Raw genomic sequence first — 12868 nt, 5'->3', positions numbered from 1 at the left:
TTGGAAGTTAAAAAAATATAATTAAATTCATTTGCATTACACATTTGACATTTAATAAATGTTGTCTCTCTAAGTGACACAGATGGAAGTCGCACATGCGCAAGTCCCAATTAAGTCTCAAATCTTCAAGCATAAAGTCGTCTTGTTTTATTTTAGTCAATTAGTCAGTCTTCAAAACTGTGACTTGAGTCCAAGCAAGGGCATGGGTCCCCATCTCTGTTGCAACTATTCCACCATTATCATGAGCTTTCACTGCTGTTAAAAATATGAAATAATAAAAAAAGAATACACATAAATCGTACATAATAACATTTAATAAAAATATTTGTTTTTGTAATAATTGCTATAATTCTAACATGAAAAACACAATTGGTATATTATTTACAATTTTCTGTAGCCTACTGCTTATAATAAGAATAATTAGGTTCTCTAATTTTTAGCCTGTTTGGTGAGTCGAACAGTTCCAAAAGTAGTTGTAACATATGCATAGTTAATACAAATCAAACGCAATGATGTGAATCGCATCACATCACATTATGTGCTTTATTATTGGATTTGTACAAGCACAGTATGACAAACTCTGTCCAATGTATGTATTCTTTCAGAACGGCATCTTTCACTTTTGCAGAAAATAGTTGTCCATCTACTTTTATGGAATAACATGAACAAAATGAAACGCTATTGTCTTTAAGCGCCAGTGCGTCGTTCAAGTCACGCTGCAGCTTTCTGTCTGTTATGCTTGGCAAACCACTCGTTGCTTTTGTCATCAGCCATTCCCTGAAAAATAAGTAAAACAACATTGTAAGCAAAGCATTAAGTGTATTTTCCTTAGGGCACTTCATATTGAGCAAAAATAGCTGTTGTAATAGAGGTCATAACACTGTGATAAAGTATCACTCAATTACAAGATAGCAACTAGCCTCACAAGTTTCACTAGTCTTTTTCAGCAGTTTACTAACGCAAATTTGCCTTGTACTGTACTGGTTAGAGGCGTTAGTCCATGTCTGTGCTCCCTGCAACATGTTTCACATCACTGCAATACCATTTGTCTTGTGCTTACTAATAACATGCAGCAGAACCACTGACCTTATCAAGTAGTTCATTTCCTTTGGGATCAACCATGGAAAGCTGTCGAAATGCTTCATCGCCCACAAAGCAAATTTCGTGACCATCCTAAATGGAAAAAAAAAAGAAAAAAAAGAACAATACATGAAATACAGCAATACTTTGACTTACCAATGTGACATACTCATAACTCAAACCACTACTCAAATCAACGTTCCCCATTGAAATGAATAGATATACCATTAAACTGTTCAAGGCTTTCCCAAAACACCAATATTTTTTGTGACACATTTTAAAACGAGAAAATAGCACTGTTCAGTCTTGTTCCGTATGAAAACATAAAATTAATAAAATGACAGAATGCAACTTTTTTTTTTAATTGCATTTACAAAAATGAATTAATCATCTGCTTTTTGCCTTTTCACCACACACTCAGCACCGTTTCCATCTTGTGTAGGTTAAAAATATTTAATGCTCTTGGCTGACGTTATTGTCTTTATTGATTGCTTTTAAGTCATTATACAGTAGTACATATCGTAGAACGAAGTACTACATTTTCTTCGCCAGGGAGACTAGACACACAACATGTTTTTCTATGATTTAAAACTTTAATTCAGTAGACATCAACCACTTATCAGCACTGACTTTCATAAGACATGTTCAGGAAAAAAAACAAAAACAAAAAAAAACAAAAAACATTTTGAGACACAGCAAAAATATGCACAAAAAAAAGAAAGTTATCAGCACAAAACACAACACACTACATACATACATATATACATATATATATATATATATATATATATATATATACATATATATATATATATATATATATATATATATATATATATATATATATATATATATATATATATATACACACTGATAATTCATTATGTGGATTTTTCTGATGTACTTACTGGGTCGGCAAGAATCACCACCTCCACAGTGGCTTTTCCTGGGGTATCCAAGCTCACTAACGGCGTGAGAATGTTCTGATTCTCCTTTTTCATCAAGGCTTCCAGGTCTGGAAGCTGTGGAAATTGGCAACAAATTAATATTGAACAATATTATTATTAGCTACAGTAATATGAATGTTGATGAACTGACAACAGTGAACAGTTACTCAAAAGCTGTTTTTTTTTTTTTTTATATGCCTAAATCTTCAAGACAAGGTTGTAATGTGCTATACATCAGTCACTATGGTGGACGGACGCTAGTGTTCCATCCCATACAATGCCACCCATTGGTCAGCCATTGGAAATACATAAAAAACAACAACCTCATAACCAAGATAGCAACATGAACTGTAGGTCAAATAAAACTATACAATACAATACCTTGACTTTCGAGTGACCCAAACTTACAAGTTGTTTGCATGAGCTGTTGCTTGACTAATGCTGTGCTTTGTGTTGCCGGCCAAATAGTGTGGTACAGGTGAGCTTTAGTTATATTGCTGCTCACGTGAAATGAAAGTCGCCAGTCAGTGTCAGTGACAAGGAACACAAGAGACACTAACGTCCACTGTAATGACCGATGCAAAACTTTGACAGCAAGACTCATGCATAAAGATGAAAAAGGTTTTGAGTATTTAACTACTGTGGTGACCACGGTGCATCGAAGAGGTTTTAATTAATAAGTAACTTTTAATCAAGAAGAAACTCATACATTAAATAATTCCAATAAAAAATTGTTACTTGATCCCGAGGGCACGAAAAGGCAATCCTCCCAAATGCTGTTCCATGGTTTACAGTCCCATTGATGTCGAGAAGCTCCAGTTTACACTGTAAACACAACATATATGTATGAACATTAAACTTTTGAGATTAAAGTCAAATTTTAAAGACAAATGTCTTAAAAATCGATTTGCTTCACTTTACCTTGCAAAAGTAAGTCTTTATTTTAGTTATATTAAAGTGTTTAAATTACAGTATGGTCCTTTTCGCAATATTCTGGAAGAATAATTACTTTATTTTTTTATTATTTTTTTCCCTTTTTTTCATTTTTTCTTCTCTTTTTTTCTTTTTTTTCCTGAAAAAACAAACAAAAAAAACAACTTTATTTATTTTAATATGCCACTTTCCTCTAAAAAGTAATGTTATTTTTTCCTTGACTTTATTGCCTTAATATTACACATATTTCCCTGAAGAAGGAATATGACTTTATTCTTGAAGGAAATACAACTTAAGTTAATTCAGGATCTAGTCAAATATATCTGTGATTCACCTGTGTGTCTCCGAATCCCAGCAGCACTGTTTTCTTCTCCTCGTTCTTTTCCATCACGGTCATTCCCAACAGTTTTGACCAGTAATGAGTGGACTTCGTGAGGTCCGATACTCCGAGGCAAACTTTCTGCACGGGATCTGGGGTGAAGAAATCATCATAGCAGCAATGTGAAAAATACGACTCCCTTACACAAGAAGCCCATGACACTCACCCGTGGAGGGCTTTTCTTTGTCCACTAGGTAGAAGCAATACCCTCCCGGAGCCTGGGTCAGGTACAGGCTATCCCCCACCTGAGTGAGGGGCCAGCCCAAACGTTTGGCACTGCTGACGGCCTGGCTTGACTGAAGAGTGAGCCCCTGAAAAAATAATGATAAGAAGAACAAATCACAGCTCTATAGTCACGTTTGCAAACGTTTACGCCCCACATGTCAACAAACCTACCAAAAAATCATTTCCAAGTTGATACTCAGCTACTCCATAATTATAGGTCAACTCAGCAACAAAATGGTCGTCCTCTGACCCAAATCCAACCATAGTCTTGCTCCATTTGCCATCATAGGGACTGCGTGGAGAGTAGATTTAAACATTTTATAAGTACGAAGCTAAAGTGTGTAACTTACCCGTTGCATGTTGCTTTGCAGCCTTCGACAAACTCTTCATGACGCAAAACCTACAATTCACATGCCAGAGTGGACATTTGTGAGGAAATGACTAAGTTGTGAAACACGTCCATTGTCCACATGTGACATTAATTGTGCAATAAGATGGGAAAAGGGATAGCCCACCTTCATGCCCAAAACATCTCGGTAAAATGTGGCCGTTTTGGCTCGGTCGCCAACTTTGAAAACAAAATGTAGCGCTCGTTTCATGTTCGTTATAGAAAGATGTTGCCGTTTTCTCTCTATTATGATTATCTGGGTCACGTGACGCCACTAAACTTCCGCGTTGATCGATTTCTCTGCTGTCGATTAGCTGCGAGTAAAGCACCAACACGACGGCGAAACGTGCATCAAAATTGTGATTATTATGTAATAAAATTAAAAACTATCATTAATACCCTTGTACGTAATTTATTTTAAAATCTAAATAATTAAACATGTCATAGTTTATCGTATCTGATGTCGCGATACTTCACTAGGTGGCGTTCATCCAGCTAGAGATGACGACGGGTGTAATGAATTATTAATATCCACGCGAAAACAGGCAGCAGGCGCTATAAGGTAGAGAGAAGAAATGTGTCATTTATTTTTTCCACTACATACTTTTGAGAAATGTTAATAATTTGGTGATGATTATATTGAATCATACTCACAGTCGTTTCGAGTAGTACAAAAAAACTCTCCCTAGACTTCTGGTGGCGCTGTAGGTTAGTGCAATAATATTTGGATAAGAAAAGAAGAAGAAAACAAGGCAACATGGCAACCTACATGAGGAGTATTAGTTGTTTCTTCTCATTGGAACGAGCTGTTTTCTTGACACGGGGAAACGTCTTCAGCGTGGAAACGAAACGATACGTGCGCGGACTTAGAAGGAGGCCAGTCAGGGTGATATTTCCCGAAAATGAGACAAAAAAAGAAGACGTAGAGCTTCCAATTTCAGGGAAAAATGAGGTAAAAGTGCCGTTTAAAACAGAGCAGTATCCTGGAGAAATAAGTGATTTGAAGACCAGGGATGGCGAGATATCGTCTACAAAAAGGGCTTATGTGGATGTTAAAAGTGATCAAATTGATGGAGTTCGCTTCGAGAGGGCTTCATCTGGGGATAAGAGATTGGCGTGAGTGTTGTTCGCACACCCACACTCACTTGCTTGTCATTTTTCTAACAAAAAAATACTAATAACATCCAAAATAGTTCTGGATTAATTTAAACCTCAGACATATGTTTCAATTTTAATTACAGAAGAGTCCATTCATGTAATTTTAGTTTCCATTGTCGTCTTAAAAAAACGACTAATGAACAATTGATACATTTGGAATATATGTTAAAAGTCTATGTATGAAACAACCACAAAGATCTAGTTAAAAAAAATCAACATTAAATATCTAAGATTAATTACTATTTTGTAAAATCTGTAATTGAGACCATCTGAATTTAATATAAACAATTAATTCCTTATAAGCTATTAAGACTGCTGTGGTGTGTCGCTTGCCTTGCAGGAGGCTGGTCAGTGTTGCCCGTTCCAGAACGTTTCGGGAGCAGCAAGGCAAGATCCTGCTGGAGGGCCGTCGTCTTATCTGCGACGCTTTGAACGCGGGAGCCGTCCCTCAGACTATCTTCTTCAGCACCCTGGAGCGCTTACGGGAGCTTCCTTTGGACAAGCTGAAGAGGGCCGCTCTAGTCAAAGTCAAGTTTGGAGACATAAAGCTGTGGTCCGACCTGGTGGCCCCACAAGGGGTTATAGGTGAGAGTGGCTTTTGTGGTAAATGTTACCAAAAAAACCCCCAAAAACATACAACTTTCATTAAGTTGTCTGATAAGAATTAATTTTTACCTTTTAATCAGATTTTTTTCCCAGTGTGGCCTTAATACTACTTTGCATCTCTGCATTATTTTTAATTTCATATTGTTTGTGTATGCAGGTATATTTTCTCGTCCGGATGCTTCTCGACTGAGCTTTACTGCCAGCAAAGACTCTGTGCCTCTGTCACTCATATGCGACAACATCAGAGACCCTGGCAACTTAGGCACGATGCTGAGATGCGCCGCTGCTGCCGGTTGTTACCAAGTGCTGCTAACTAAAGGTGATTCTATAGGTATTCATATTTTAATTGTTTTATGGAATAATAAACGTTTCCTGTCATCTCCAGGCTGCGTCGACATCTGGGAGCCCAAAGTTCTGAGAGCGGCAATGGGCGCCCACTTCCACCTTCCCATTCATCCTAGTTTGAAGTGGGAGGAAGTGGAGAATCACCTCCCAGAGCATGTCGGCGTCCATGTGGCAGACAGCCAACAAAACCAGGAAGTTAACTCTTCCCACAAACCCAGCGATTTCGGCTGGATCAGCACGACGCGCGCTCACCATGTCAACATCGAGGACTCAGACTCTGAGGACTCAGACTCTGAGGACTCAGACTCTGAGGACTCAGACGACGAGGAGTTGTCCCTGCCCCGAGTGGAAACCGTAGCGTACTACGATGACTGGGCGCGGAGTCCAGTTGCCTTGGTGGTTGGCGGAGAGACGCACGGGCTGAGCGTCGAGGCGCTTCAGCTGGCAGGAAAGACAGTGGGACGCAGGCTGTTTGTTCCCATGGTTTCCCACGTGGACAGCTTGAACTCTGCCATGGCGGCCAGCATCCTGTTGTTTGAGGGCAGGAAGCAACTGTTGACAGCTATGCAAAATTCTGGAAGGAAGTGGACGACCAACACCGGGCGACATGTTTCATAATGTTGGACATTCGCCTCTGTACAGCGCTTCAAAATTAAATGTCTCCTATCTCAAGCACTTTTCTCTGGTTATTATTTTACTTTAAAACACCAAAATCCATCCACAACACATACAGTATCAGCAGAGCACAGAATGTGCCTAGTGTCTGCGTGCGCTTTGATCAAAACTCCTAAAATCACATAATAGCAGAACTTAGATCTGCTTTTAAAATGTCTTAAGGTCTAGTCTACTTTCTCACCAAAGGTTCAGGTGCTCCAGTGGCATGTAAAAGAAAAATCCCTCAGTCACCCAGAACGCCCACCACAGCGCAGCACCATCTGCCAAATATGGTAAACTAGACTTGCCCCGGCACAAAAATCAAGATGTGGGAATTTTGACGCCGAAACACATGCACCTGTCTACGAAAAGAGAACCCCTAAAGTCCAGTACTCTTGACGAGTCCAATTACTCTGATGTGTACTCAAGATCCGTTCACTTAGATGCTGGGAAGAGGTGGACAACTTCCCCGTGCGATCTGTCAACGCAGACATGCCATATAATTAATGCTGAATGTTTGTTTCTTGCCAGCAATTCATAATGACCACATAATCATAATCCACGGCACTGTTACTACAGTTAAAAAAAAAAAAAAAAAAAAAAGACCACAGCATTAATTTTGATCACTCATGTTTTTCAGTGTAACTAGTCTATGACCAAATGTAACCCGTGTAAAAAAAAAATTAAAATCATGGAGGCAAATACACAATGCATCAATAACTACCACTTTGCACAAAAGAAACAAACAATGCTGCAATTACTTTATTCTTTTTTTGTTTTTTTGTTTTTTGTTTTTCAAAGTTCCATGGTCCAGGCGTGAAAAAAATATGAGTGACAAGTAGGTCCACTGGGCTTCGCTAGAATCCAGAAATGCTATGTATTAATGCCATAATGTGGAAAAACAAAGGAATCTTTGTATATATTAACTGTAGGGGCTATAGAGTCAATGCAAGGCACCACAGGAGATGTAGAGTTAAAAAAAAAAAAAAAAAAAAAGTTAAAATAGTAAAAAGTGAAGGATGGCGCTGAAGGAGTGCATTGATAATTGTGAAGAGTCCCGTTCTTGTCCAGATTTGGTCTTCTCTGTCTCAGATGGGCTCGGGTTTGAGCTTGTCTGCCAGGAAGTCGCCCACGAACTGCTCCACCACGTCCGGCGTGATCTCCTCCACGTCGCGCACGTACTTTGCCCTCGCCGACATGTCCAGGATGGTGAGCAGCGGCGCCGCCTCGGGAAGATTGGTGTAATCGCGTAGTGAGTCGCTCATGTCGTCCTAGGGAGATAATTAACACATTAGAGCCCATCACATCCTGTAGGTGGCAGCACTATGAGAAATACAGTGTCATGGTGTTGCTTATAATGAATATTTTAACAAATAGTTACGCAACAAGTAGCCAGATAATACCACAACAAACAGGCATATATTCTTTATCCTCTGCAGGGAATGATTAAGCTTACTGGGCCTACTGAGGAGCTGTGTATTAAAATATGTCTGTATTATACTTCCTCCAGGTGGCCGATGTGCACACAGCAGGAGTAGCACAATGTCCACTGAATTGAAGCCAAAAAAAAAAAAAGTCAAAACGGTCAAACGGTTTCATTTATTTACATTCTGTTTAATTGTCATTAATGTGCTTAATTGGAAGCCTATAATATTTTACATGATAATTTTTTTCTTTTTTTGTTTAAAATATGTGCGATCTAGAGCACGTGGTACTGAAAGCACACAGGCTGTCATTCACCCTTCTGAACGTACGGAGACAGGAAGTGAGATATGAGTATGATCAAGATGTGAAATGAAACTCGCTGATTTCGCAGTCGGCCGAGGTAAAGACAGGAAATTAAATGGAAGGTTTTGTGGATGTAAAATATCTGATTTGGTTTATGATTATTTTAATCAGGGATCCGTTTTTGAGCCCTACGACTGAAACCTGAGGGTGGAGGTGGGGAGTTAGATTAAAACTGCAGAAGTTTTTTTTTTTTTTTTTTTTTTAAATTTACAGGAACTTTAGCCTAACTTTGCGCCCCCTTTCAGTTTGTAGAGTGAAATACCACCACCATATTTACTTCATCCCATCTTGATCTTAGCACATGTGCGCCAAATGCCATTCCCCCCATTACGGAAGTGACGTTTTAGTTTCCTCACCTCTCCGGCCACAAAGAAGAGCAGCGGCGTCTCCTCCTCCTTGGCTTTGTACTTAGTCATCAGCTTCTCAGCGATGGGCCGGATCAGCTCCTTGGCCGGCTCCAGCTCGCCTTCCTCTTCGGCATCTGAAGAGAACAACAGATGGTCCGCGTCTTGTTTTACTATATGGCTTGACCTCGACACACATCAGGGGGTGTTGAATTTAGTCGGTCCTTGCAAAATACTCTGCATTCTTCAAAAATCTGGTAGACATGTCGATCATGAGTGCAAAAAGGTCTCAAGAAGCTACATGTCTGAATAGACAGAGGAAGTCAACCATTTTGGCTTGAAGTGGCCAATTTAGGCTCATTTCACATTTTTTTGTAGGGGTCCTTCAATAATGAACGTGGCCTAGATTTTGTCTGGTTGCTACCAAATTTGAACCACTACACTAGACCACGGGTCTGCAATGTGTGACTTTGAGCCACGTATTGTACCGCTTTCATACTTCTGCAGTCTCTCTCTGTGACTTTGGAAATAAATAAGTAGTTGAAAATTGAAATTTAAATAAAATACTCATTTTGTTTTTGAAATGTCATTCTAAATTTTAAGATTATGGTGCTCTTGTAACATTAAAATAATACATTTTTATTTTATTTTGGTTGCTCAAAATATATGATAACATAGAAAAACATGGAATGAGCACTTCAAAAAGCCTCTACAATACTCCATAGCGAAATTCAGAAAAGAAATTAAAGTACTACACTAAAGTACAAGTATTCTACTACTATTCTCACAAATATTGTGCCATTTCAAGTTGAGTTTTTTGGGCAAATGACGCCATTTGAAATGTCATGGTAATTTTGATGCATCGATTTAGAGAACTCCTTGGAATTTGGGCCTGTATGAGCTTATTGGTAGATATTAGGGATGTTCAATACTACTTCTGTCCAGACCGATAATAGTACTTAACACTTGAGTAGTCACCGATATTAATACCAAGTGTGATGCCACTAGTACCTCGGACACAGAAAAAAAAATATCCAAAAAACAATGATAGAAAATTTTAAACAAAGACCAAATATCCCGATATAGCATTTTTCATAAAAATTGCATGAAATTAACGGCCACAAGAAGTCGCAAGTACCGATACTTTGAAATAAGGCTGAGTATTGTTGCTAATAAAAAACAAAAACAACAAAAACATAAAACTAACGCACTCTCTATTTGAATTTCAGTTCCCCAAATTAGTCTGACTTAGTAACATGAAATTTGGTTTATCTTTTATGGAGCAGACTATGAGTGTGACGATATATCGACATTGTGATAAATCGTAATACTTTGTCTCTGGATAGATTATCGATATGCCTACGCAAGTATCGCAATATTTGTAGTTAATATAGAGCCACTATTACAGCACCATTGTTCATGACTTATTCAGCAATTACTTGGCTGACTCAGTTTTGCATACATTTTTTAAAATGAAAAATTTGTATTATATCCTCAATTTTAACGTTTCAAAAATATTTTTATATTTCGACTTTTTGACGCACACAATTAAATATTAATATTGTTTTAATATTTAAGTAATTTTATTTATTCATTTACTTTTGCAATGTTATACAAAAAAATGTCAGTTTATAAAGTGAAACAATTGACTATGTTACTGAATGACAATAGTGTTTAAGAAAGACACAAATTTGTTCACAGAAAGTGGTTGGTCTCTGTTAAGAAGACATTTTTATTTGTTAAAAAAAATACACTAAAATTCACTGTGAAGAAGACACCAGTTTTAATATTGTGTTTCAGTGATGGTACAAAAAACTATTTTCTTATTGAAAAAAACATCAGTTCATGTCATGAGTAATTTTATCGTAGATTATCGTGGATTTATTACAAATATATCGATAATCGCGGTATCGTCATATCGTGAGAATCATTATCGTGTGCCTTGTAACACATATCATATCGTATGGTACCCAGAGGTTCCCACCCCTAGAGTAAGACCCTAAAAAGTCTCAAAATGCCAAACCTGAAAATTTGCCATTTTAGGTATTTTCAGGAGCCCATCCAAAGGTTCAACCAAAATTGGAAATATGCATACTAGGCAAGCGGGCAGCGCTACATCGCGAGACATTTCATGGCCGCCGACTCACCCACAAAGAGGACGAGGCAGGGTCCCTCGTGGAGCTGTGCGGCGTTGGCCTCGCTGAGCTCCAGCACGGGGCGAGGATGCCACGGGAACAGCCTGCACTCGGGGTCGTTCAGCACCTCCACGCGGCCCTGTCGCGTGATCACGTGACCCTCGGTGTCCAATAGGATCAGGGTGGGGATACCTGGGGAGTGATAAAAGGGGTTCAAAGATAACGGGACAGGAAGCAGCTCATTTCCTTGACGGCAATTTTTTTTCTTTTCATTTTTACCTCTTTATACTGGCGCTTTCTTTCAAAGTTCAAGTGTATTTTGGATCCTTCCATTTTGTCAGCATCAAAAATGTAACACTCAGTCATGTGCGCAACAGACATTTCCTACAACAGCTGTAACGCAATCGCTCCAACTTTTGCGCAACAGAAATAAACAAATGAGCCACAGAGTTAAAGCAAGTCGACCGCCTGCGCGCATTGTTCCCCGTAGGGCTGATCGCGATTCCTGTGATCACAATCTGTCATTCTTATCAGAAACAGCCGCGATGATGCAGGAGCACAGCCAGAGCGAGCGTCACTGTTCATCTTGTCTGCTCATGTGGACTCAAGGCAGGCCAAGGGTGGGTAGAGCGGGTGGGGGGTGCAGTGTTGACATCTCTGTGCATTCCTCACATGCTTTGCACGAAAACCTCACAACCCGCCCCTCCCCTCACTTTATTTCAGACGAAGCATGAGGAGTGTAGAAGCGCAAACACCGCGACAGATCAAATCCAGGAGCTCATAAAAATTCCGAGCTGCAATGAGAGATACAATTCTGACAACTGTGGATGTCAGCCCTGAAAATATGAGTGGATGCTACAGTAGATAAGCTTTTCATGGAAAAAAAAAAATAATCACAACCCAGAAAAGAACTGACTCTGGATTGTTCCTAAACATTCTGTTTATATCTATTGTGCAAGTTGCCATTACATTACAGTAATTACACGACAGGTCTACATAGGGATGTAACAATAAGCGTGATATCGTGATATTGCGATATTAAAACTGTCGCAATATATCGTCGTCGTCATGTCATGATATTAAAAGCAGCACTTCTGTTTAAGAAAAAAAGAAGTCAGATTGATTTCCACTTGTGCAGTTCTGGCACCCTCTGGTGGCTAGTTTTTTTTTGTTTGTTTTTTTGTGCAGTTTAATTTTCACAAGGCATGTTTTGGCCCTTCTATGTTTCAAATCCACGCTAATGGTTAGATGAAGGGGAACGTAATATGCTTGTGACCAGAGTCAATATGTGGAGGGACTCAATTTATTGTATGTATTAATTTCTTATAGAATTTAATTAATTAACGTATTGCCTTTATTAATAATAAAATTTAATCAATTTATTGTAATGCTTTTAGCAGTGCCTCTCTCTCTCTCTCTATATATATATATATATATATATATATATATATATATATATATATATATATATATATATATATATATATATATATGGAATATTTTTTTCTATTTTTCATTGCTGCAATGTACAAAAAGCACAATATTGTGTTTTATTTATTTTTTCTTTTTTTAAGTATGAGCTCATTTTTTATTTTTTATTTTTTTTTTACAATATTGTTTGTTTGTTTTGTATCGCCAACCCCCCACAATTTTCGTGATAATTATCGTATCGTGACCTTCATATCGTGATAATATCGTATCGTGATGTTTGGATATCGTTACATCCCTACATCTACATTGTATGCATCCATGTCCTTGCTTAACAGTGCACTCTGGACTTTTATTGACTGTGGATTATTTTTAGTTGTACTATTTATTTTCGTTGCCTAAGATGGCTTGTTATAATTAATAACTGGCAAGCAAGCAGTGATCTCATTGATTATATA

At 38.3% G+C, this 12868-nt stretch overlaps 3 protein-coding genes across 3 annotated transcripts in view; 1 reads left to right on the top strand and 2 right to left on the bottom strand.

The window, feature by feature from the left end:
* Positions 1-296: 296 nt before the first annotated feature.
* glod4 (glyoxalase domain containing 4) lies at positions 297-4287 on the bottom strand. Its single transcript, XM_077541864.1, has 9 exons — positions 4080-4287; positions 3915-3964; positions 3736-3856; positions 3506-3650; positions 3295-3431; positions 2766-2852; positions 1989-2102; positions 1087-1173; positions 297-777 (listed from the first exon to the last, which is right to left on the bottom strand). Exons 1-9 carry the CDS (start codon positions 4161-4163, stop codon positions 712-714), a joined length of 891 nt encoding a protein of 296 aa, XP_077397990.1. The 5' UTR covers positions 4164-4287; the 3' UTR covers positions 297-711.
* Positions 4288-4489: 202 nt separating this feature from the next.
* mrm3a (mitochondrial rRNA methyltransferase 3a) lies at positions 4490-6733 on the top strand. The gene is made up of 4 exons (XM_077541863.1): positions 4490-5068; positions 5451-5695; positions 5874-6035; positions 6102-6733. Exons 1-4 carry the CDS (start codon positions 4710-4712, stop codon positions 6677-6679), a joined length of 1344 nt encoding a protein of 447 aa, XP_077397989.1. The 5' UTR covers positions 4490-4709; the 3' UTR covers positions 6680-6733.
* Positions 6734-7455: 722 nt separating this feature from the next.
* nxn (nucleoredoxin) overlaps positions 7456-12868 on the bottom strand; it is a 40900-nt gene continuing 35487 nt past the window's right edge. Inside the window, exons 6-8 of the mRNA XM_077542145.1 lie at positions 10995-11174; positions 8860-8984; positions 7456-7986 (exon numbers count right to left, since the gene is read on the bottom strand). Of these exons, the coding sequence (XP_077398271.1) occupies positions 7804-7986; positions 8860-8984; positions 10995-11174 (488 nt within the window). The 3' untranslated portion in view covers positions 7456-7803. The remainder of the gene's footprint in view (positions 7987-8859; positions 8985-10994; positions 11175-12868) is intronic.

This window comes from Festucalex cinctus, chromosome 13 (assembly GCF_051991245.1).
Source record: "Festucalex cinctus isolate MCC-2025b chromosome 13, RoL_Fcin_1.0, whole genome shotgun sequence".
NCBI lineage: Eukaryota > Metazoa > Chordata > Actinopteri > Syngnathiformes > Syngnathidae > Festucalex > Festucalex cinctus.
The sequence above is the reverse complement of the archived record's forward strand: the minus strand, read 5'-3'. Positions and strand labels throughout refer to the sequence as shown.